At 37.4% G+C, this 26,464-nt stretch overlaps 1 protein-coding gene and 1 pseudogene across 1 annotated transcript in view; both read left to right on the forward strand.

Moving 5' to 3' along the window:
- The first annotated feature begins 626 nt into the window (after nucleotides 1-626).
- Nucleotides 627-26,464, forward strand: part of DEK (DEK proto-oncogene) — a 31,943-nt gene continuing 6,105 nt past the window's right edge. The window contains exons 1-8 of the mRNA XM_087820625.1: nucleotides 627-728; nucleotides 1,061-1,220; nucleotides 4,556-4,657; nucleotides 4,906-5,015; nucleotides 7,683-7,777; nucleotides 9,141-9,261; nucleotides 13,785-13,973; nucleotides 26,091-26,235. Coding sequence (XP_087676751.1) covers nucleotides 1,070-1,220; nucleotides 4,556-4,657; nucleotides 4,906-5,015; nucleotides 7,683-7,777; nucleotides 9,141-9,261; nucleotides 13,785-13,973; nucleotides 26,091-26,235 — 913 coding nt within the window. The 5' untranslated portion in view covers nucleotides 627-728; nucleotides 1,061-1,069. The remainder of the gene's footprint in view (nucleotides 729-1,060; nucleotides 1,221-4,555; nucleotides 4,658-4,905; nucleotides 5,016-7,682; nucleotides 7,778-9,140; nucleotides 9,262-13,784; nucleotides 13,974-26,090; nucleotides 26,236-26,464) is intronic.
- On the forward strand, nucleotides 7,785-9,122 carry LOC107531177 (large ribosomal subunit protein eL32 pseudogene; annotated as a pseudogene).

A 26,464-nucleotide genomic window follows, 5' to 3' on the forward strand; every position in this document is an offset into this window, starting at 1 on the left:
TTACAATAAGCACGCGCCATCGCCCCCGCACTTACAGGCCCGGAGTCTGTCCGCGGCCGTTGACGTGACCCTCCAACGTGACAGGCGCGGTCTCCTCAGGGGGCACGTCCCGGGCGCGGCGCAGCGGACCCCGGGTCACCGCCCGCCCGAGCTCGGGGCCTGCATGGGACCGCCCACTTCGTAATTCCCCTCGGGCCTGCGAAACGCCCGAGACGGCGACGCGGTGGTTTGTAAACTTCTCTACGACCCGCGGCCGCCCCGGCCCGGCCCGCGCCGCCTCTTTCTCCCCGAACGAGCCTCGGAGACAATGCCCCCGCAGGGCCCCCAGCGTCCTCCGGCCCAGCGCCTCCCGGACGCGGCCGGCCCGCCACACGCACACACGCAGCACCCCCCGTGCGGGCCGAAAGCGCGCGGCGCGTCCCCGCGCGGCTGGACCAGTCGTCACCGCCCCGCCCCGCCCCTCGGGTTTCCCGCGGGGGCGCCCGGCCAGCCCCGCCTCCCCACCCGCGCGCGCCAACTCTCAGCTCGCGGCCCTGATTGGCCGCCGCATTCCCGCTTTCTTGCCCGAACCGCCATTTTGAAAATCTTGTTGATTCTGGGGAGCGGAGAGCTCGGAGGGAGCGTCACGCTAGACCGCGTCCCGCGCGCCCTCTCTTTCGCGCCCGCCGGCACCCCCCGGAGCCTCCTCGTGCCCACGCGCGCCAGGCCCGCGGCGGCCGGGACCTTCGGTGAGGCTGCGTCGGGGGCAGGGGGCCGCGAGGGCGCCGTGGGGCCCGCCCGCTCCGCCGCGGCCTTTTGGACGGCGGCCTGGGGCGGGGGAGGGGACGCGGCGCGGCCGGGGGTGGGAGGGGCGGCTCGGCCCCGCGGGCTCCCGCCTCCGGGATTCCCGGACCTCGGGCGGAGCGGGAGGGAAGTCCCGGGGGAGGGAGCACCGCCGTCCCCGCTCCCGGAGGAGGCAAGTTTGAGGTCGGCCGTGGAGGGTCGGGAGTTGCTGGGGGCCGCCCGGTCCTTCCCGCCGGGGGCGAGGAGACTGAGGCGTCCGGCGCCCTCCCGCCCGCAGGTCGACAGCATGTCCGCCTCCGGCCCTGCTGCGGAGGGAGAGGGAACCCCCGACCATCCCGCGTCCGAGAAGGAGCCCGAGATGCCCGGCCCGAGGGAGGAGAGTGAGGAGGAGGAGGACGAGGACGAGGAGGAAGACGACGACGAGGAGGAAGAAAAAGGTGGGAAGCCTGTCCCTCAGGGATGGGTTCTAGGGAAGGCAGCTTTCGTGCTCTTTTTGCGCTTAGAGGCACTAAATCGGACTGGTTTTCAGCGAGAGTGCAAAATGTATCTGTTTTTGTGTGGAGCAGTAAGTAGCAGAGAATTAACTTTGTGAATTCCAGGGGTTTTTTTTAGGATCTACTTGTTAGCGTTCGGTATTTTGGAGCGCAGTTGACTTCTCGCCATCGGCGTGCTTTCATAACATTTCATTGTTGGACAGGAAGTTTCAGATCTGCTTTTAAGACTCAGTCTTGGAAGTTAATAAGGCTAAGTTTTATTTTAATCATTTGATCATTTAAATGCTCATCCTGGGCCTTCTGAGGTTATTCTAAGGCCTTTCATGAAATGACACACTGAGTTACTCATGTTAGTCCTGGAGATGTTTTAATTTATTTTCTGAACTAAAAGCAGAGGTCCTTTTCAAAAGCCCAGGGGGTTTTACTTTCACCGGGAAACACCGGTGAAAGCTACTGCTGCTTGAGAAAGTAAATACGAAAGCAGTGAGCTGTGAAAGAAACTTAAACAGGAGCTGGGTTTTGGTGTTGAGGGAGAGCATTGTTAACCATTTGGCTGGAGGCTTGAAAGAGAAGAACCTTAGGAAGTTAAGGAATTCTGCATCAGTTTACCCAAAGTAGGCGAGGCAGTGCCTCTTGGAAGTGTTCCAGCATCCTAAGTTTAAAAATCCATATTAGAGATCTTAACATTCTCTGATATTAGCCCAATCTAGGTTTACTTAGTATATGCTACAACTCAGCCACATTTGGGAAGACCTGAAGTTTTAAAGCAGGTTTAATTGTTAATTTCTTTTAAGCCAAAATCAGTCAGTCAGTTGGTCAGCCTTTTATAAATGCACTCTGGGTTGAGATTACACCGAATGGTCTCCCTTTTTGTTTGTTTAAAGTGGTAGGTGCTCTAAGAAGGGAGCATTTTCACATTTAAGTACAAAAATGCTTAGGAAAAAAATGTTATTTTAAAAATTATTCATAGTACGATAACAAAATTGGCTGTACTATCTACTACTCCAAGACTTTATCATTTTTTCCTCCAGTTTTTTTTGTTTATTTTAGTCTTTTTAAAAGATAGAGTTTGGATGCCACAGAGATAATTTATTATTTTCCCCTCATTTTAGGTGTTAATGAAACAACTAAAATTCCAAACGCTTTTATCCTACTTAGCTCTGAAAATTTAAGTCTACTACTGAGGCATAAAAGAAGCAAGGCAGTAAAGTCTGTCAAATAAGGGATAGAATTGACTAAACTTGGCAGTGGTTTTCTTGGCAGGGGTTGGGGGAATGCCAAGTAAAGATGACTCCTGGATTTCTGTCTTTGGCAGCTGGGTGGATAATATTACCCTTTTCTGAAAAATAGAATTCATGAAGTTGAATGGGTTTGGAGATGATTATGACTTCTGTTTTGGATGCATTCAGTTAGATGCATCTAGGACATGAAGTGGAGCTGTCCAGTGGAAGCCCCTTAGTTGAAACTCGGGGGAAAAAACTGTACTGGAAATATACCAGAAAAATTATTAGCTTATAGATGGTAATCTAACTCAAGGAAGTGGAGTGATAATGGGTTGCTCTTTGAGTGCTTTCTCTTCTATACACCATTGCCAGAATTTGCCTGCTGGAATCCCTTTCTCCTAATCCTTTCTGTGCAAATGCTTATATCCAAATCTTACCTATCCTTCAAAGCCAGCACCAGTGTTTTGATCCTTATTGGATCCCTAATCCAAAGATAATTACTCTTTCCTCAACTTTCAGAACTCTGCATCTTTATTAAAAGCGTTCTGTTATCATCTACTTTGGAGTATGATATTTGTGTCTCATAACTCCCCCACCCCCAGGTAAACGTGATCTTCTAAAAGAGGTCAATGTCTTAATCATCTACTCAGCCCTCCCTTAACTAATGCAGCTTTGCACAAAACAATCATTCAGTCAAATAATTGGAAGGCTCTCCAACAATATAGTATGGGGTCCTTTTATTCATCTGACTTTATCTCTTTCAGTAAGTAAGTAGTTTTAGAAAAGCAGGCTTAGTGTTTTAAACTTTAAAGCATATGTTCTGTATTGTCAAGCTTTAAAAAAAAAAAGCAGTCTGGACTAAATAGAATTTAACATTTTTGGAATGATTTATGATCATAATTATGAACATCATTTATTTTATTTTATTTTCTAAATATATCTGTTGATTTCAGAGAGAGGAAAGGAGAGGGATAGAGAGATAGAAACATCGATGATGAGAGAGTCGCTGATCGGCTGCCTCCTGCATGCCCCCAACTGGGGACCGAGCCCGCAACCCGGGCATGTTCCCTGACCGGGAATTGAACCCCAATGGCCTGGATCCTAGGTCGACGCTCAACTGCTGAGCCATGCCCAGCCGGGCTGAACATCGTTTATTAAACTACAAAGTAATGCCCTCCCAGTTGATTGCAGTAAATGTAACCTTTAGAATTTTACCCTATCCATAGTAGCTCCAGGCTGCTTTGCCTTACTTAAGGGTCTTTGTTTTCTTTTTTGCCAGCCTACTAAATTGTTGCTTTTCTCTGTGTATCTTTTGAAGTTCTTATAATCTTATTCTAAACTAACTGTTTTCTGAGGTACAGTAAACGGAATTTCGATTAACAGAATTCTGTCTAATTAAAGAAAAGGCTAAATGAGGACCTTGGTGATTTTTCACAAAGTGACTGGACTTTCATAGCAATAATTGTAGTTGGATAAAAATTTATTTGCTTTCACTCTAGCCATTTTGGCTCAGTGGTTAGAGCATCAGCCTGAGGACTGCAGGGTCCTGGGTTTGATTCCAGCCAAGGGCACGTACCTTGGTTGCAGGCTCAATCCCCTGCCCCAGTTGGGGTGCATACTGGAGGCAACCAGTTGATGTGTCTCACATCGATGTTTCTCTCTCTCTCTCCCTCCCTTCTACTCTCTGAAAAGCAATGGGAAAAGTATCCTTGGGTGAGGATTTAAAAAATAAAAAAACACCAGCATTGTGGCTGTGTCCACTAAGTGGTATTGGCGACAGTCTTTAAAAAAAATTTTTTTTGTTTCTAATTTTTTTTTAAGTTGGATCCCCTATGAGGTTGCCAGGTAAGTAGAATGTTACTCTAAAACAAATTTGGTGTTGCTATTAACTGATCAAGTATTTTCATCTCTGTTATATTATTTTCTTCTCAAAATCCTGCTAAGGAGAAGAGTATGGTATTAAGTTGCTGTGATTATTTTCTGTATATTTATACAATAAAGTTAACATATCTTTTAAGCTTTTTGTTATTTAAGAAGTATTAAATTAATTTCTAGAAAAGAGTCTCATCGTGGAAGGCAAGAGGGAAAAGAAAAAAGTAGAAAGGTTGACAATGCAAGTCTCTTCTTTACAAAGAGAGCCATTTACAATAGCACAAGGTAAGTTTATTTTGTGTTCTTTCATTTTATGGTAAAATGCCTAAATATACAAAAATGATGATTAGCAGTGCTTGGTTTTTAGTGTTTACTCAGTAGTAGTATATTATTGGTATTATTTAGTTTGCAGTATTAAAGCAAAAGTTATATAAATTATGCTAAGTAATTTAATAAAAGTAATTTTCATTAAATTTGCAAGTATATTAACCCATATTGATATTTAACTTTAATTATGGTTTATTTTTTTCTAGGAAAGGGGCAGAAACTGTGTGAAATTGAAAGGATACATTTCTTTCTGAGTAAGAAGAAAACAGATGAACTTAGAAATCTACATAAACTACTTTACAACAGACCAGGCACAGTAAGACAATTTTTATACCTTTAACGTAGTAGCATATTTATGTATTAAAATGTATCACAATAGAAGCATAATTGTAGTCCTAGAAAGGACTTTTAACTATCAACTAGTTCAGTTTCCATACCATATAAGTGAACAAACTGAGATATATACTTTTTAAATGACTTATCACAGGATACATAGCTGGATATTAGCAATTAGGATTGCAATATCCAAGGCTCTTTCTACGGAAGTTTTTATGCCATACTGAAATGTCAAATTTTGATGACTTTAGTGATTTTGAATTGTATAAGAAGTTATCTTTTGGATTTTTTTTTAATCATTCAGAATAAATACAGTATAATTGTATATCATTTTCAGCAAATACCTGATAAATTAGGTGGTAATTCTTTGTCAATAACCTGATAAATTAGGTGGTAATTCTTTGTCAGTAGAGTTGTTAAAATAAACCAGTGTTTCATTTACTGAATTGCTTTATAGTAGTCACCTCTTATCTGCATGGGATACATTCCAAGACCCCCAGTGAATGCCTGAAACTGAGGATAGTACTGGACCTATGCATACTGTTTTTTCTATATGTACATACCTATGATAAAGTTTAATTTCTAAATTAAGCACAGTAAGAGAGTAACCATAAGCAGTAATGAAATAGAACAATTATAGTAATATACTATAATAAAAGTTATGTGAATGTGGTCTCTCTCAAAATATCTTATTGTACTATATAGTACTCACCTTTTCACTTATTAGAAGCACTTTACAGCTTCTCTTTGGTATAGCTGAATTGCCAACATCACTCCTTTTGTGTTTTGGGGTCATTAAATAAGGGTTACTTGAACGCAAGCACTGAGATACCACAACTATCCATCTGAGCCAGCTATTAAGTGACTACTGGGCAGGGAGCATGTACAGTAGTTCCCTCTTATCCGAGGTTTTCCTTTTCAGTTTTAGTTACCTGTGGTCAGGTGTGGTCCAAAAACATTAAATGGAAAATTCCAGAAATAAATTCATAAGCATTAAATTGCACACTGTTCTGAGTAGCATGATGAAATCTTACACTGTCCCACCTTAGATGTGAATCCGTCCAGCTTATCCATGCTATATATCCTACCTGCCTGTTAGTCACTTAGTAGTGGGTCTTGGCTGGTTATCAGATTGACTCTCAGTATTGCAGTGCTTTTGTTTAAGTAACCCTTATTTTACTTCATAATGAACCCCGCAGACATTCCTATAACTTTTAGCACAGTATATTATTATGATTGTTCTACATTATTATTGGTTATTGTTCATTTCTTACTTTGCCTAATTTGTATACTAAACTTTATGATAGGTATGTATATGTAGAAAAAATATATAGGGTTCAGTACTAAGTTGTTTTAGGCATCCAGTTTTGGACTTGGATTTGCTGGACAAAGGGATGATTCACATCCCAGTGGGATGATTTGAGATTTCATCAAGCTACTTAGAATAGCACACAAAACTTAAGAATTGTTTATTTCTGGAATTATAATACTTTCAGACTGCAGTATCCATGGATCAGGGGGCTACTGTACTGTACACACAACTTCAGTATTCCATGTAATTGAGGAAACTGCTTTGGGATTGTACATGGCCAAAAGTAAAGTTTGACATTGTTAGGTTAGAATGTCTGAAGTATGGTATAATTTATTTTCATGTGTGTTACCTCATTTGATCCTCACAGCAATCTAATTTACACAAGTTCCATTATTGTTAAGTGGTATTAACTTTTGGAGGTGCTCTGTTTTTTACTTTTCAAAGAACAAAATCCCTGACTTTTCTGATTTGGAAAATAAATATTATGTGTACCTTGTATTATTGAGGGGAAGGCTGTCCTTTTTTTTTTTTTTTTTTTTTATCCTTACCCAAGGATATTTTTTCCATTGATTTTTTTTTTTTTTTTTTTTTTGAGCATGGGGGTGTGGGGGTGAGGGAGAGGCAGGGAGAGGGGAAGAAACATTGATGTGAGAGACACATTGATTGGTTCCCTCTACCAAGTAGCCACACTGGCCAGTGTGGAAAGGATGTCTTTTTAAGTAGTAACTTTCTACATCCTCTGGTACTGTCACATAACATTTAGTTTTGGTTTTATGATTATCAATAAAAATTCTCAGACGAAAATTCATTCAAATTGTCATTTTCAAAAAATTAAGATGGTAAGTCTTTTATAATGGACCTGGTGATTATTATGGTAATTGAAATAAGCCAGTCAGAGAAAGACAAATACCACATGATCTCACTTATTTGTGGAATCAAATGAACAAAATACACTGATGAACAAAATAAACTGTCCAGAGATTTGGATGCATGGAGCAGATGGACAGATCTCAGGAAGCGGGTGGGGGCAGGAAGAGATTAACCGAAGAACTTATATTCATATATGCATAGTGTGGTGAAGGCCTGGGGTGACGGCAAAGGCGGGAAAATGGGAGACATCTGTAATACTGTCAATAATAAAAATAAATTAGAAAAAGATATATATATGAAATAATACTTTAGCAATAAAAATAGTTTTCAATTGTGAATAAGAAATATTGCATAAACCAGTATAGCTTGGAGACAGATGTGAAAATAAAGATGTTGGCTTTGAATTTTTTTCTGGGTACATTACTGGGTAATAAGTAGCATTAATCATAAAAGAAACATTTTCAGGTGTCCTCATTAAAGAAGAATGTGGGTCAGTTCAGTGGCTTTCCATTTGAAAAAGGAAGTACCCAATATAAAAAGAAGGAAGAAATGTTGAAAAAGTAAGTTATTTTTATAAATACCATGTTTTGGTCAATGTGCTTTAAATTTTATTTTTAAACATTTAGTGTGACCACCCATATGTTATCAGTAGACTGCTCATTCTTTGCTTTAAATGCCAAGACCTCATTTGTTTTCATAAATATTAACTTGAGATCTTCATTACTTTCCAATAAATAGTGGCTATCAAAAGTATTCAAAATGCAAAGACATTTTTATTTGTTAGAAGAACAGTATACACAAGCAAATCATTCACAGTCCAAATTTCATAAGGTCTAAAGGGAATATATAGTGAAAACTTTCTCCCTCTCATGTGTGCCACTCTGTTCCTCCATTTATAGGTACCATTTAGCTATTTTGAAGATAATCAATTTGATGGAAACAATGCCCTTCATCATAATGCAAGCAAAATGATATATTAGAGTTTTTGTTTATTAAATTCTCTGTAGTTTAAGAACTCTAATCCTCCTCTTTGGTGCTGCCTATGGAGGTGGCAGCCATCTCCTGCTTGGCACCATGGCTGCCCTCAGACCCCTCGTGAAACCCAAGATTGTCAAAAAGAAGTTCACCTGGCACCAGTCAGACCTATATGTCAAAATTAGGCAGTACTGGCAGAAATCCAGAGGCTTTGACAGTAAGGTGCTCATAAGATTCAAGGGCCAGATCTCAATGCCCAGCATTGGTATGGGAGCAACAAGAAAACAAAGCACATGCAGCACAGTAGCTTTCGGAAGTTTCTGGTCCACAACATCAGGGAGCTTGATGTGCTGCTGATGTGCAACAGATCTCACTGTACTGAGATTGCTCACAGCATTGTGGGAAGAACAGCCCAGCTGGCCATCAGAGTCGCCAATTCTAATGCCAGGCTGTGCAAGGAAAAAAATGAAGACGTATTGTGTATACATTGTATTTGTGTTGATTAAACCATAAAATTCTTCCATTTGGCATTTAAAAAACAAAGAACTCTAAATAATAAAGATTATTATCCCTTCATTGAAACATGGTAGGAATGCTGAGGGGAAAATGTAATATTTAGGCACAATCAGCAGCCAGAAGAATGATGAAGTCCATGAATTTTATAGTATTGGAAACTTTTTACATTATTTTCTAGTGAATTAATTTAGGTATTGTTTTACTACCTTTAGAATTTAATTGGTAAGTGGTGTTTTCAATTTTTAATACTTTAATCTGGTTGTATATGTACACTAATCAAAGATTATTAGGAGTACTTCTGAGATTCAGAGAAACATCGGCTACTTTTTAAATGTTTGTAGCCTGTTTGGTTAGCTATTGCATTGATATTGTAGAGAATGTTTATAAACTTTCCTACATAATCATCTTGGTTTTTTTAATTTTCTTTTTCAGATTTAGAAATGCCATGTTAAAAAGCATCTGTGAGGTTCTTGATTTGGAGAGATCAGGTGTAAATAGTGAACTGGTGAAGAGGATCTTGAATTTCTTAATGCATCCAAAGCCTTCTGGCAAAGTGAGGACCGATTTGTATTGTTTTACTAACAAACCAATTATTTATAGCCTCTTATTACTTTATCTTTTTTTTTTTTTAATTCTCTCCCGAGGATATGTTTTTACTGATTTCAGAGAGAGGAAAGGGGAGAGAGAGAAACATCGATGTGAGAGAAACCTCAGTCAGTTGCTTTCCGTACTCGCCCCAGTTGGATCAAACCAGCAACCTTTGGTGTGTGGGACTACACTCCAACTAAGTGAGCCACCCAGCCAGGGCACTTTGTCTTTTTTACAGAACAATTTAGTTAGCATTGCTGTCAACATTCAGTAATATTGTCTACATTCAAAGAATATGCCTTTCTTTGACCTATCTACAACAGTGTCATGATAGAAATGACATAGAAGGCATATGGCTATGTTCTCCCTTAAGATCAAGAAAAATCATTATTAACTACATTAATGTCAGATGGGACAGCAATACAAACTAAGTATCCGGAGTTATATCCAGAAGGCACTGGAAGAACAGAAACAGGTTGAGTTGAGGATGAGGTGTTGGGCTGGTATGCAACCTGTAATCCGGTCAGGAAAGAAAAGATAGAGGTGTATTAGAACTGGGTGTTTTCTAGATACTAGAGTAAAGTTATGTAAAGGTGACATAAAGCTGACTCTTAATAAGTTTCTTGAATTTGGTTTTGAGAATCCTCTGCAGAGACTAGGAGCTGGACAGAGATTTAAAAGAGCCTTATAGTTTATTGTACTCTTCTTAAAATCTAGATTAGGTTTGCCCTGATTGTTTAATAGTAACAAATAATGTCATTGACTTAAAATGTCTATTGAAGTGTTACTTACATGACCTTGTATTTTCAGTTTGTTTAAACTTGTCAGCAAATGTTTTCATATTCCTCATTTTGAGAGGAAAGAAATTGTGAAGTCATCCTAGAGGGCCTGCCTACGGGTTCAGGGGAATACCATAAGCAAGGGTAGAGAACATAAAGATTAGAAACCAGAAAATAACTCTGGATTTTGTTTTTGTCCACCCTTGGTCCTATTTATCATTATCTGGGCAAAGACAGGTAAATATTTGCATCATACAGCTACAAACCCAAGGGGTATAATGATTTTTTTCTTTTAAATATATCTTCATTGTTTTCGGAGAGGAATCAAACTGCAATCTTCTGGATCCTAGGTTGATGCTCAGTCACTGAGCCACGCCTGGCTGGGTTGATGTTCTTTTTGTGTTTTTTTGATGTTTCAAATTGGCTTATTTAAAGATGAGAGATTATCTTTTTCCTTTCTATATACTATAGAATTTCATGACAAGTTGAACATTTTCCCCAGAAGTAATTATTAAGTTGCCTAAGTTATGAGTCTTTATATTCATCTTTTTCCTCAGTGATTTTCAAATGTGTTGGTCTTAAAAATTAATGAGGACCCCAGAAGCTTTTGTTTACATGGGTTATTTTGATATTTTCTGTATTCTTAATTAAGACAAAAATTCTAAAATAACAGCCCACTACATAGTAACAAAAGTAATATTTTGTATGAAAAATAACTGCTTTAAAAACTTTAGCAAGATGAAGGTATTTTATGTCTTTGCAAATCTGTTCATGTCTGATTTAAGAAAAGACAGCTATATTTTCATTTGCTTCTGCATTTCAATTTATTGCAATGTATTGTTTTGCTTGAAGTATATGAAGAAAACAGCCTCACAAAGGTATGTAGTTAGAAAAAGGAGTATTTTTTAAATCTTTTTAAAAAATTGTGGATATTCTCCTTTTATACAACATCAAAACTTCACAGTGGTAGTTTGTTCAAGGTTAGTTGTAATGTGGTACCTGATATGTTAATCATGGTTAATGATATCATAGACTTTTACTATGCATAATTTTGTAATATGCATTTACTATTTGAGAAATACTGGTTCCCTGAATTACACATATCTTCCAAATGTTGGCACATTTCATTAAACACTGTCAATAAGCCGCATTATTTAGTACAACCACCATCTCATCAGAAAAATCTTTAGGTATCAATTTCATGGTAGTAGACATTTTCCAAAATTCGAATTTTCACTTGAATTTTGAAATTTATCATTGGCAATAGTTGGTTATTTTCCTTGAACTGACAGGGACATGTTCTTCATTTTTGAGAATATGTCCGTTAAATACGTAAGTCCAAAAAGGCATCATTTTTCAATTATTCTTTTTTAAAAAAATGGTATTCCATGAAAAAAGTAGCTAGCTTAGGTCACAGCTCAGTAGTGCAAGTGTATTTCCTTGAGATAACCAGTGAACTTCAGTTTGTAGCCAGAGTACTCTGTTGTACCTCCCACATTGTTAAGCAGATATTCTAAAGACAAGTACTCAAAAGTTTAGAGTTAATACAATTAATATTTACTGCTTCATCAAAGACATTTTTAAGTGAAACGCCTTTCCCTCTCTGCTAGTGTGTGGTTGTGAGGAATATAATGACAACTAGCACAGTTTGCTGCCCCTGCTTGATTATTAGTAAGTACTAAGGTGCCAGCAGTTTTACCCACCTTTGCTTTTGCATAGTCATACAAATGTCAGCACAATGAAAGAGCTAATAAGTGTCTTGATGTGAAAATAGTTTTGACCTGTAGGCTTCTGAAAAGTTCTCAGGAAACCCCAGTATCCAAGATCTGCACTTTTGAAAAGCGCTGTTTTACCCTACCTTAGGAAACTTACTCACAGATCCATTTTTTCATACTTGTTTCTGATTACTGCTTAACCTAATGGTGTCTTAAGTTGTTTTCTACGCTACCATACTTCCTCATTTAAGGAAAACACAATAAATTCATTAGTACTAATTTTATCTCCTCTGTAGTAATATTGTTCTTTTCATATTTCTACCTTGATTATTTGTTCATTCAGATTTTGTTTACAAAAAGGGATGGTGCTATTGACACTGGATTCTGATTAATAGATTCCACTAATTTTACAACCAATATAGGAAAGTTCTAAAGCATTTATTTATTATTATTTTTAAAATCAAATCTTATTTATTTTTGGAAGTTGCATCTTCTTGATTGGTTACTTGAGTGATTTAACAGCTTTTATTTTTCTGTATAGATTTATTCAGTACTGACCATTCCAGTCCTCATATTACTAATTCATTATTATATTCACACTACCTGCATCTGATCCCTGAGCTAGGAAAGTGAGGGTTGTCATATTTTTCTAATATATTTGAGTCCTGCATTTCATATAGTGAGTTGTGAGAGTTTAGACAGAGTTATCTTTTCTCCAAACAGTGATATCAAAGAATTTATCTAAATGGATTTGTTTCCTGGTAATGGTAATAGTTCACTTAACAAGATATCTGTATTCATTCACGGAAGTTTCTAGTAGAGAACCCCTCTGACAAATATCTTTGGTTCACTAACTTAAAATTTCTGGAGTGACTAGATTGGCTGTTTCCCAGTCTGCTTTTTAAAAGGTAGGTTGTTTGGGCAAATTAGAGGCTATTCCGTACATTGTAGATTGCATGAGAACAGTACATAACATAAGCAGCCACTTTTTCCTAATTTTTGTTCAGGTGAGTGACTCTTAAGACTGGAGGTTCCCAGGAGAGAAGGGACCTGTGGTTCTGCTAGTTTCATAAAAGATACTGCCTAAAGTTATCACTAACATTTATACAATTGTGGAATGTTTCTTAATGTTTTTGTTTATTACAGAAAGTAATAGGCAAAAATAAAAACAAAATACCCATAATTTCAGAAATAAGTAATTTTAACTCCTTTGTGTATATCTTTTCAGATCCTTTATGCAGGGTAATTTTAAGATTTTCAGTTTTAGAAGTTAGCAAGTTCTCCCCTAAGAAAGCATTTAAAAGTTAAATTTGTTGGTTAATATAATCATTTTCTTCACATGCTCTACTCTGCTTTTTAAAAATGTGTGTTTTAAGAGCAATGCACTTATTTTGTGCTTCTTAATTAGTTTCATAATTAGCATACTTAGTACTTCATATTTACAGTGATCAGTGAGAATATAATCCTGGCATTATTGAAAGTAGAGCCCAGAGGTAATACTAATATAAACTGTATAGTTCATAAATTCAGGATGTGTAAGGTGAGATTTCATTTATTTTATGGATGATTCTTCCTAGTCCTTTGATTGGAGGGGCCCCTAAAACAGGAACTTTCTCTGACAGTAGCTAATGTTTATAAGAATGAAATAAATTATAAGTCTAATTAAAAATATTGCCTTAATAAAGTGTAAACAACTGAGCTTAACACAGTGTGTACTTGGGCTTCTAGTCCCATGTCAGACCATAGAATGCATACTTAAACATTTGTGAAGAGTCTCTTGCCTAGGTGTTTAGAATACAGATGAAAGTATTGGTAATTTAGACAAAAAAAGATTAATTTGACAAATTAAAGATGCATTCTCGAAAACTGCTGAACTTGGAAATACAATATCTTGAGACAGGAACAGGAAGAATTGAGTTGAGGAGTAGGTGTCAGAAATAGTTGATTGACTTGGAAATACAGGACCTCATTGGTGTTTGTTTTATTTTATGCAGCCATTGCCAAAATCTAAAAAAACTTCCAGCAAAGGCAACAAAAAGGAACGGAACAGTTCTGGAATGGCAAGGAAAGCAAAGCGAACCAAATGTCCTGAAATTCTGTCAGATGAGTCTAGCAGTGATGAAGATGAAAAGAAAAACAAGGAAGAGTCTTCAGAGGATGAAGACAAAGAAAGTGAAGAGGAGGTAAAGATGTGTGGGGGTTTCTCATTTCTTTTCCTGAGGAGAGTTAAATATTCCTGCTGTTTAACAGGTATAGCTAGAAAGCAGATTGTAGGAACTGTCAGTTCCATATTGGTTGGTTTTAATTCTGAAGACACGTAGTGAAGTATAGACCCTTTCTTTCCCTTAACAAGCTTTTAGTGCTGTTGCCATGCCAGGTGTACAAGCTGGAGAAGAGTGAGGTTGGTGTGGACTGAACTTGAGCCAGGCCTTGGGTAGAGTAGGTCAAATGGGAAGGGAATGGATGGGAGGAGGGGTGCATATCCTGAACAGAACACAAAGGAGCAGAGTTTTGAGAATTTTCTTCATAGTATATTAATATATTATGTGCTCTTGAATCATTTTATTCTATTTTACGCAAAAAGCAAGGAGCTTAAGGACCACCATTTTTTCCTCAACTCGTTGAGGATTAGTTAATGAGAATAACAGCATTTGAAGTTTGATTGGAGGGCAAGTTTTGTGTCATTTAGGAATGCCTGCCATTTTCCTTTATTTGCAAATCTTTGTAAAATGTTAAATATTTTTAGTTTTCAAAGTGAAACTTCAAAAAGGGAAGAGCTGCTGGGCCATTTAAAGGGTTAACTTTATCCTTTTTGTGTATCTTCAATCAAGTAGATGGTGAATGGGTACAAGGGAATGATTTTCTATTATTGTTAATAGTCTTGGTAGGCTTTATATTTTGTTTTGGTGGCCCCCTTTTCTGGTCAGAACTTGGTCTATAAGTTGAGTAATGTACTTGGTCTTATTTAGGACTTGATTAATGTTGCTTGACATTTTGGGCCAAAATGATTCTTCATTGTGGAGGATTGTCTTATGCATTGTAGAATGTTTGCCCACTAGATGCCAGTAGCACACCTCCCCAACGTACAGTTGTGAAAACCAAAAATGTCTCCAGACATTGCCAAGTGTCTCCTGTCGGGCAAAATCACCTCCAGTTGATAACTTCTAGATTAGAGGGAATAAGATATTGTGAACTCTGATTTTATATGTGTGTATTTTGTATATATTTGCCTTTAGGCATTTAAAATCCATGCTTATTTTAATGTCAAATTTTATAAAGACTTCCGTAAAGCTGAGTTTGAAATGCTTCGTAATTGAAAGACTACTACAAAGCTAGCACGTGTTTTATAAACATGTTACTGTATTTTTGGTGTAAAAGAAGATGAGTAATCTGAGCATTAAGGGTTTTTTTGTTTTTGTTTTTAATTTATCTTTATTGTTGAAAGTATTACAGATGTCCCTCTTTTTTCCCCCTTTGACCCTCTCCATCCGGCTCCTGCCCCCTTCCCAGGCCTTCCTCGTACTAGTGTCTGTGTATGGGCTATGCATATATTGAGCACGAAGGTTTTTATGGAATAGATTTTAGGAAGATTTGGGGAAAAACATGTTTGTTTATGTTAAACATGTGAATATGCAATATTGGCAATTTTGCAGTAATAGTATTCCTCATTCAACAAATTTTTGGTTATCTCCTGTGTATATTCACTGTGCTTCCCCTAAAACCTTTTTAAAGGCAAAGTAAAAGCATAAAAAGTGGTCATAGATTATAAACATCTGATTTTTTCATAGAGGCAATATGATTATGAGCTTTAGAAATGACCTGGGTTCAGATCCCAGCTGTACTACTGTATGACTTTGGGCAAGTTACTTAAACTCTGTAGCATCAGATTCCCTTCTGTAAAATGGGGATAATAATAGTAGCAGCCTCAAAGGGCTGTATTAAGTGATTTTTCGTAAAGCACTTATAGCAGTGCTTGGCACAAGTAGTATCTAAGTATTAGCTACTGGTATTACTTTTAATATTAAGCTGAACTTTTATCACATGTAGGATTTCTAAATCCAATTTTCCTGTCATTAAAGTGCAGGAAGATTGGATTTAGAAAGGTTATTCATTTTCTTATTTGCTTTCCAGATGATTGTTTCACTGTTCTAAGTAGAATTAGTTGAAGTCTGTTAGTATAGATGACCCTGATTTATAACCATATTTGTTACTGGATAATGATCACAAGTGAAACTCTCCCACTATAAACAAAGCCTTTCTTTCTACAGTGCCATAAACAAGGACCTTTTGCTAGAAACCTATGTCAAATGATGAAAATACATGGAAGAAAAAGGCAAACTGAAAAATGTTCTTACAGACATTAAGTATATAAAGTTACAGAATATAAGAGCTCTATCATTATGCTTTATTTTCTGCTTCAGTTTTTCTGCTTGGGCTGATACAAGCAGACTTCATAAAATATAGTGCCAGTGAAATCTGGACTGAGAAATGATTGGGATAAATGATTGGGATAAATCTCCCTCCAATAAGCATAGGTATTCTTTATCACTCTAAAGACTTCAAAAACTTCACTGCTGATTCCATTTTTGTGAAAAGCTCTGATTGCCTTTGGAAGGTAAGTACTAGCAGGAGGAACCGTATTTCTGTGAAAACTGATTTTCTTTATTTTTTGATGACTTGGTTAAGTGGCAGCCTTGTTAGGGACTTCATAAATGGAGGTATTTTTGGTCATTACCATGAAAGGACCTCTTTTCTAAGAGGTCATAAAGAAGAGTTGCAGGTTGATTGGGAAAATGGTAGATTGCCTGCAGATGGAATTTTTTGCAGATTTTTTTCATAGAAAATTACTAAGTTAATATTATTTATTCTGTTTATTTCCTGGAATGAGTTTTTCTTTTGTAAATAAAAGACTTCTCTCTACTAAGATTGGTCTCATGTTCTATTTTAGATTCTTAGAGTAAATAACTATGAAGATTAATCTGTTCTTTAATCCTCACCCAAGGATATGTTTTTATTTATTTTTTAAGATTTTAAAAATTGATTTCTGTAGAGAGAGGGAGGGAGAGAGAAACATCGATGTGACAGCAGAACATGGATTGGCTGCCTCCTGCATGCTCCCTACCGGGGATCAAGCCCAAAACCCAGGCATGTGCCCTGACCAGGAAGCAAACCAACTTTTTGGTGCATGGGATGATGCTGAACCAACTGAGCCACACTGGCCAGGGCTTTTCTTGTTTTTTTAAAAGTCTTTAAGAAAATATGTCGCATTAGCATATCAGCTAGTAATTGCTAAGACATTTTCTTCGAAGTTCTCTATACTTGTGCCTTTGTCTCTATGATATGCAGTGAGTGGTTCACAACAGTTTCTAATTCGCTTTTTCTTTAGAATTAACTCAAATAAGGAGCTCTTTCTGAGAATTACTTGGGTAGTAATTGTTTTATAAAAGAGCTGTTTTAAATTTTATCTCAGCTCTTGGACATTTGCAGGAGAGTACTTTGGAACCAGGAAGAAAGTGGTAGATGAAGTTTCTTTAAAATGAAAGAATAGAAAAATGACAGGTTTAGTTTTTTCCTATAAACTTACTCTAAAAAACAAACTGATTCCCCTATTGAATTAGCATCTTTAGGGGAATTCTGCTAACATGAACCAGTAAGATTAAATCATATTCAGGCAGGCCATTCACAGATATTAGACTTTAGGCACAGAGCAATTACTGGAGAGTACAGACAAAAGGGAGAAGCAGTGCTTCCCAAGTTGGAGGAAATGAATGTAATAAATATTTTAGACCCTTAAAAGCATAATTTAATTCTTTCATTTTATCAATTCTGTAGTTTTTGTTTCCTAATGTTTTTCTAACACTCTTATCTTTAGAAAAAGTATAAAACTGGATTTTTACTTTGAGTATTGAGAATGTGTCTAATATGAATGAGGAATGTCTTCAGCTATAAATACTTAAAAACCTCACTAATGTCCAAAACAGAAGTTCCTTTTTCTTTCACTGCAAGAATTCCACAGACAAGCAGTTCTGGGCCAACATAGCATTCAAGAAAAAGGTATCAAGAATTTGGGTACCATTTCTGTTCCTGAGCCATCATCTTTTTATGTGGCATTTAACCTTGTGATTATAAGATGGTGGTTTTACCTTTTAGCATTGTTTCCCTGTTTCAGATAGAAAAGAGCAAAGAGCTTTCTTCTAGTGATTTTGCCCCCGCTCCCTGAAGGGATGCCTTTTACCAGAGATCTCCATGTATATCCCATTGGCCAGGACTTGGATATGTGGCCACCTCTAGCTGTAAGGAAAGCTGTGAGATAGAAGTATTAGCTTTCCTGCCTGTATAGGAGGAAGGCAAATAAAAAGGGGGATGTTGAGTGGACCATTGGAAAAATTATTTGCTAGTGGTGGCAGGGTGAATGTGAAAGTTTTGTTAGTCCTTAATTATGTTCTAAAAAACAAGAATTGCTTGGCCAGAGTGGCTCTGTTGGTTGAGCATCATTCTATGCACCAAAAGGTTGCTGGTTCAGTTCCCAGGCAGGGCACATACGTGGGTTGCACGTTGAGTCCTTGGTCGGGGCATGTACGGAAGGCAACCAATTAATGTTTCTTCCTTCTCTCTGACCTTGTTCTTGGGTGAGGGTTAAATAAATAAATTAAAAACAAGAATTCCCCCATCTCATAATTTGATCAGAGGAAATTCAAACTATTGAACCTTTGAACTATTAAACCTTTTGTTGGAAGGCAAAGTTGAATAATCACCATAGTAAAATCTATCTAGACTTAAACTTGTCTTTATAATCTTCTGTGAAGTTTAACAAGACTTGCACATTCTTTACACTTGGCATTTGAGTTTTCTTAGCCAAGCTGTTATAAGAATAGTGTATCTTAAGCTAATTTTTATTTTGTTCATCTGTTCACCCAGTACAACCTTTCTGCTGTGAGGACAGGATTCTGGCTCTGTGACAGGCGTCTTTTTTGGAGACCCTCCTTCAAAGAGCCCTGCTGCCTATAAAAGATAGGTAAGCCTTCTCTCCCAAGATTTTTTTTTTTTGCCTTCCTTCAAAAAGTACTGTTGTCATTCCTCTGATTTTATACCTTCATGGTTATCAGAAACATGGAAAACGCCTTCAAATTTTTAAAAAATTATATTATTTATTAATCTTTTAAAAATCTAGATTACAGTACTGTCTAAAATTAATGGCAGCTGTCAATTCTTAACCTGTTTTCCTTTAGCACATCGAAAATACCTACAGTACTAGATGGTTCTGATTGAACCGCTCACATCATATTCAAAAATAGCAAGCCCGAATCTTAAAAATAAATCCGTGACAACTTGGAAACTAGACTTTTCTTCTTTTTGTTTTAAACGTGTTACCTAATTTTTCCCCATACATTGTACTAAAAGACCCAAGTTTTGGGAATATGCTAAGTACTGTTGGCATTATAGAAGATACTTTTTAGCCAAAATCTCTGAAAATCTCTGTTAATGAGGAAAAGCTTTGGGGAGAAATGGAGAAAGTACCAGCTGAAGTTCACCTTGGGAATAGAAAGGAGAGTTGGACATGTGAACAAAGATGGGGAGCAGGAAAGTACAGGCTATCTTTGACAAAGGCTTGTGGTTAGGTGCTGTTTCCAGAAGTAAAGCAGTGAGGTGAAGCTAGAGTAGTGTATGTTGAGGCAGACTAAGAGAACCCATGAGGTTGGGCATTGTTGTGTGAATAATAAAACTTTAAGGGATAGATTCCTCATTCTCATTCATTCAAAGCAGTTGTCTTATTCTACCTGAGCACTTTGCTATGTAGGGAAAAAGAGGGACATGGCCTCTGCTTTCCAGGAGTTGGCAGTTTCTCTGCAGAGAAGTACCACTTGTTCATTAAGCATTTATTTGGTACATACAAGGAGAAACTATTGAGTCTTGTACTTCAGGTCTTGCATCTCATTTAGCCTTAACTCCATGAGAGGGCCCTCATTTTTGTACTTTGAGGGTATATAATAAATATATAATGATTTTTAGAAATGTGTTCTATGTATTACTCTTTCCAGAGCTTGTAAGTCATGTACTTTTGTCTTCAGAATTCTCTATATAGAATTAGTGATTTTGATCCAAATTTGTCTTTAAGCAATAGCTTTAAGAAAGTTATATAAATCTACAGCTTAAAACTAAAAGTTATTGACATAAACTTTATAACCTGAGAAATTATCCTGTTAATTGTCTTACCTGGTTCCTGCCTTTTGCTTATGTATCTCCAATAATTCATAAGCTAGACCACCAAGAGTTGGTAAACAGTGACCTGTACACCAGATTCATCTTGTAGCCTATTTTTACACAGTCTGCAAGCTGAGAATGGCTTTCCACTTTTAAAATATTGGTAAAAAACAAATGAAAAACATGCAATAATGACCATATGTCGCCAGGAAAGCCTAAAATTTTAATATCTGTTAATTTCTAGAATAGGCTTGGTGATAGTTCTAGACCATAAGTTTATCTCTCATCTTATATGGTTTATAGCTAGGAGTCAGCTGTGGGGCTTTTTAAAATATATAGGTTGCAAGGCCCTACCCATGATGATTTGATCTAATAGTGTTTTTTCCTCCTCTTAAATATACACTCAATATAGGTAAGTTTGTGCCAGAAGGCAGTGATATTAAAAATCAAGTTTGGCTAATTGCTTTTAATAGAAAAACATGTTTATCTTAGCAAGCAGAGTGATCTAATGAAACAGAACCTCGGGGTTGGAATATGTTTTTAAAGGTTGTGTGGTTACCACAGATCTTTTCCCATCTCAATTTTCAAAATAATTACATAGCAACTACTAAGTGCCAGTTTTAAGCTTTGCTCTGGAGTTCAAGAAACAAGACAAGGTCTCTACCCTTACACAGTTCAGCTTAGTTGGTAGGAGGGAGGAAGTCACAGATTGAGAGAGTACAGTAGAAGATTATAACAGCCAAACAAGAGCTGTGGGCAAGGTAATGTGCAAGCTCAGGAGACAGGGAGTCTCTGCCTCCTTCTAGGGGCACGGGAGCGGAGCTCCAAATAGGGGGACTTCACAGGTGGCAACAGCTGGATCTGAACCTTGAAGGGTAAGCAGGAGAGGCGGGCGCAGCGAAAGGAAGGTATTTGGAGAACGCTACAAAGTTGGATCACACCCATTTAGCTTTAAAAGCAATTTTTTTTTAATCTTCACCTGAGGGTTTTTTCCATTGATTTTCGGGGCGGGGGGGGGGGGGGGGGGGAGGACACATCGATGCCAAAGAGACACGTTGATTGGTTGCCTCCTGCACAGTCCAACCAGGGCCAGGATGGAGCCTGAAACTCAGGTACATGCCATTGGCGGAAATTGAACCCGAGACCCTTCAGTCTGAGGGCCAACACTCTGACTACTGGGCCAAACCGGCCAGGGCAACAATTTATTTTTAAAGAAAGGACCTAGGGCCCATACAGAGTTTGGGGATAAACTCAAAGGCAGCCCTAATACAGAATTTGGTTTTTCTTTGTTGCCATTCTGTATTCTCTTCCAACAATTTTTATTCTTTCTCATCATTAGTAGCATTTGTGTGTAATGGGAAAAGAGTTAAGTTTAACAATATAATCAATAGGTGCCCTAGCCGGGTTTGCTCAGTGGTTAGAGCATCAGCCCATGGACTGAAGGGTCCTGGGTTTGATTCCGGCTAACGGCTTGATCCCCAGCCCTGGTCAGGGCGTGTGCGGGAGGCCACCAATTGATGGGGTGTCTCTCTCATCAATGTTTCTCTCTGTCTCTCCCCCTCCCTTCCATTCTCAAAAAATCAGTGGGAAAAAAATCCTCAGGTAAGGATTAGCAAAAAAAAATTAAAAATTATGGTATCACTGGCTTATTCCTATCATTTAGTTTAGTAGTTTCAACTCTAGCTTAAAGAAATATATAGGTAGCTTAGTCTTTTCTATAAGCAACTAATATGGTAGGAGGCACACTGAACTTAATTAAAAGTCTTGATTTTTACTAGCTATAAGGCAATGGCTCACTTATAATGAGAAACAAATTTGTTTTATCTTTGGATTTTTTTAAGCTTATAAAATAGTGGATGTGAAAGTAGTGCTATACAAATGCATTTTTTTCCTTTTAATTATATATATTGTTAATCCTCACCTGAGGATATTTTTTCCATTGATTTTTAGAGAGGGTGAAGGGGGGATGAGGGGGTGAAGAGAGAGAGAGAAACATCAATGTGAGAGAGACACATAGATTGGTTGCCTTCCGCACATGCCCTGACTGGGCCTGGGGATCAAACCTGCAACCCAGGGTACGTGTCCTTTACCGGGAATTGAACCCACAACCCTTGGGTGCTTGGGCCAATGCTCTTAACCATTGATCACACTGGCCAGGGTACCTTTTAATTATATTTTTAACCACATCCTAGGTTCAGAGTAAACCAGATCCTGCAAATGATACAGAACAAACATGACAAGAAATATTTAAGTGGCTACGTTATGCCAAACACTCTTGTAGTTGCTGGGGATGCATAGGACTAAATAAGCAGGCAGGTGTCTGTTCTGAAGGATATTGTCAGATCTGTCCTTAAGAAACTTGTGTGGGAAAACTATGTAAATAACTACAGATTAATAAAAATGCATATATTAAATGTTAATTTTCTCTGTTGCCTTATGTATATTTATGTATTTGATCCACACAAAAATTCTACAGTTGTGGCCATAGTTCATCAAATCTACAATGCCTATAAGGCATCATTTTAATGTAAATTATAAAATGTACCCCAATATCAGAGATAGAAAAATGTGAAAAAGGGTGTTAAATTTTGCCTAGTTTAGTACTACCTTCATTTACAGATGAGGAAGCAGGCACAGGGAATGGTGATTTGCTTGAGAATGCAGAATTAGTCAGTGGTAGAGTCAGAGCTTGAATCAGGAAGTTTGGCTCTAAAACCTGTGTTCTTATTCACTGCTTCACAGGCCTTCCATACAGTAGTATGAATAGGCCAGGCCCTATGGGACTATGGATTAATCAAATTGGTGGTATTATGAAAGATTTAGAGGAGGTGATAGATTGTTAAGTTGGATTTGGAACCATGAGTGAAATTTTCCTAAGTAGAGGAAGAGAAATGAAAGTAGTAAAGATTTGGAAGTTCATGTGAATTTTAAGTAGGCATGGTTTGACTTTCCTTCTCAGCTCTCCCAGGGCCTCTTTCCATTACCTCCCAAATTTCAGATTACCCATGTTTTCCTTATCTGCCAAAAATTCTCTATGATTACCTATACCTCCTATACCTAATAACTTATGTTCAGGGCAGCTGGTGTGGTTTTTTAATACCTGTGCAAGACCAAAGCACAAGATGTGTTAGTCAGTTAGTTGATTGCCTCTCTGCTTGAGATGAAACCTTTAAGTATGCATATGTATCTACAGTTTACTCTGTAGCTTTTGCTTTTTCCCATGCCAACATTTATTTGTCTAAAAATAAGATACTTGACTGAATTCGAACCTTTAATTTGTCACAGAATAATTTGTAACTGGTTACTGCAGATAAGTGAAATTCAGTATAACTAAAAATTTGTATGGGTGGGTCCAGTCTTATCTATCAGAATACAGTGAAGTAAACATGATGTATCCTGGTTAGTTAACACAAGTGTCATTGAGTCTATCTAACTGCTTTTTATTTTATGTATCTATTTTATATATATCTGCCTTGCTTTTAGAGAAAACATAAACTTCAAGTTATTGAAGGAAATTACACTTGCATAATGAAATAATTTCTTTACAAAAGGAAGCACTTACAATAGTAATAATAACTAATAAGTGTTTTCTATATGCTGGACACCATTAAAAGTACTTTCATGTATTTCATTTACTGTCCATAAAACCATAGGAAATCAGGGCCTAGAAATGTGCTGGGGCTAGAATTTGAAACTAGGAAGCTTGCCTCCAGAGCCCATACACTCTTACCTATTATTCTGTATCTCTATAGTGCTTGTAACAGTATTTTTGCAATCTTTTTTGTTAATAGGTTATAGACTAATAGTCCTTTTAAAAAATTGTAGGACACTATTCCTTCTATATGGTGTTGCTAAATATAGAAAGAGGCAGTCCTAGCTGATTTGGCTCAATGGTTAAAGCTTTGGCCCTCCGACTGAAGAGTCTCGGGTTTGATTCCCATCAAGGGCACGTCCCTTGGTTGCAGGCTCAATCCTCAGCCCCACATGGGGTACTTGTGGGAGGCAGCTAATCGATATGTCTCTCTCGCATCAGTGTTTCTCTCCCTCTCCACCCTCTTTCCCTCTCTTTGAAAAGCAATGGAAAAAATATCCTCGGGTGAGGATTAAAAAATAATAAAAAATATAGAAAACAGTTTTAATTGTGTGTTTGTACCACAGTAACATTTTTGGGGGATGGCTTGATTATCCTTTATCACAGCAAATTTCAAACTATTATTAATCCCAGCTTGCAAGTTTTATTTAAAATGGTACCATATTGTGTGTGCCTTTTAAAATTTTAATGACAATCTTATACTCTGGCCTTAAAAGGCTCTGGAAATATTTTAATTATCTGATTCTAATTATCTAATTTGAGGATAAAATAATAATGTTTATAACATCGTTACGCCTTGCTCACCCTCTCCAACCTTTTCTTTAATAACTTAGTTTCTTGTAAAATATTTGAATGTCTTACAGGTCCAGATTTTATTACCCTTTGACTAAAGAGTGGTATTTAATAGTGATGATTTTATTCTATGTATTGAGTGCATCAACAGAATTTATGAATTTTTAATATTCCCTTTCAGACCCTACTGTGGTTCTTATGAATTAGGTAGATGCTTAATAAACTTAAAACAGTTCAAGTTGCCCGGCCGGGCGTGGCTCAGCGGTTGAGCGCCAACCTAGGATCCAGGCGATCGGGGTTCGATTCCCGGTCAGGGCACATGACCAGGTTGTGGGCTCGATCAGTGACTCTCTCATCATTGATGTTTCTATCTCTCTCCCTACCTCTCCTTTCCTCTCTCTGAAATCAATAAAGATATATTAAAAAAAAAAATCAGTTTAAGTTAATCACAGAAATCTGTAGTGAACCATTGATGCCTTTCCAGCAACCCTCACTCTCTGAAACACCTCTCGGATTAGGAAATAACTAAAAATGGCCTCTAAATGGCAAAAATCCATAGTAAAGCTCATATACTTTACTTTCAAAAGCATGTCAGCCCCTTGACACCTCTGATGTGCATTTTTTTTAGTAGTAAACTAGATGGGTTAGCCAGTTCCCAGCTTGACAGTATTATTGAGGTAATTCAGGGTCATATTATGCTTATGTAAGTAAATCTGTACAGTAATGGTAGTGGAGCAAGAGAAGACAAACACTGAAATCCAGTGAACTGCACTTAGAAATTGCCTGAGCCCACTTAATTTTTGCAACAGATTGGCCTGTACACTTGAATTTTTCTTAAGGATAAATTGAACACAATGGCTCTGTCCTTAAAAAGATTGAATTATGATGATGATCAGAAATTGAGTGTAAAACATTTGGAGGAACATACTATCAAAAGTCATTTGCAGTATTTTTGGTATATAAAGATCATATTTTAAGTTATCTTGGGATATTTGCTTATATAGAATACTTTTACTTTTGGAAATGTTCATTAAATGAAGAATTTTTGTTTTCCAATTTCATAGACCCTGGTTGAGACAATATTGTCCTTTTAATCTATCCATATGTATATTCTTTGTTTTTGTCTTATCAACTATGAGTTAGTATTTAAGAAAACAGGTTCTAGAGTCAGATCTATTTGAATCTTACTTTATTAGTTTATGTGGCTGTGGACAAAAATAACCTCTCTAAGGTTTAGTTTTCTCATATATTCATAAATAGTTATTGAGCAACTACTGTGCACCATGCACTATTTTAGGAGTGAGGAATACATCAATGAACATGATGGTCAAAAAAATCCTTGTCCTTATGGAACCTTACATACAAATTGGGAGAGACTGACAGTAAATAACGGCATATTAATAGTACCTGTATTAGAGTTTTTCAAGATCATGTGAGGTAATGCATATAAAGTTTTCATTCTAATAGCGTGGAATAAATGTGGGCATGTATTATTTTTAGTGTTTGATTCATGACTTCACATGATTCGTGTTGGCATAAAATTAAATTTATTGAGTATATTAGTCATCTCAAAAAATGATAATTAGTAATACTTTTTTATTGGTGATATTGAATACATTAACTTTCTCTAATGTTGAGGGGTAAAGAGGAATAGAGAGAGAGAGAGAGAGATAGCAGTTAATCTCATCAATGTATGTACTTTGCTTTCCAACAGCCACCAAAAAAGACAGCTAAAAGAGAAAAACCTAAACAGAAAGCCACTCCTAAAAGTAAAAAATCTATAAAGAATGCTAAGAATGCTAATGTGAAAAAGGCAGATAGCAGCACCACCAAGAAGAATCAAAACAGTTCCAAAAAAGGTATGTTTGAAATTATACATTTTCAGCACCTTTAAAGATATAACATATATGCTGTAACATAGTTTTTAAGTGTTTAGAAAATAGGTAAACTGAGAAGAACATTGGGGGGGGAAGTTGTACACCAGTTTTTTATAGTTTACAATTTTTCAAAATTGACATTTTCAAAGTATGTTTTATAGGTAACTATAGAGTGATGATTTATAATTTTTTAATACCCCTTGAGAATCTG

Source organism: Miniopterus natalensis, chromosome 9, assembly GCF_054644295.1.
Source record: "Miniopterus natalensis isolate mMinNat1 chromosome 9, mMinNat1.hap1, whole genome shotgun sequence".
Lineage (NCBI taxonomy): Eukaryota > Metazoa > Chordata > Mammalia > Chiroptera > Miniopteridae > Miniopterus > Miniopterus natalensis.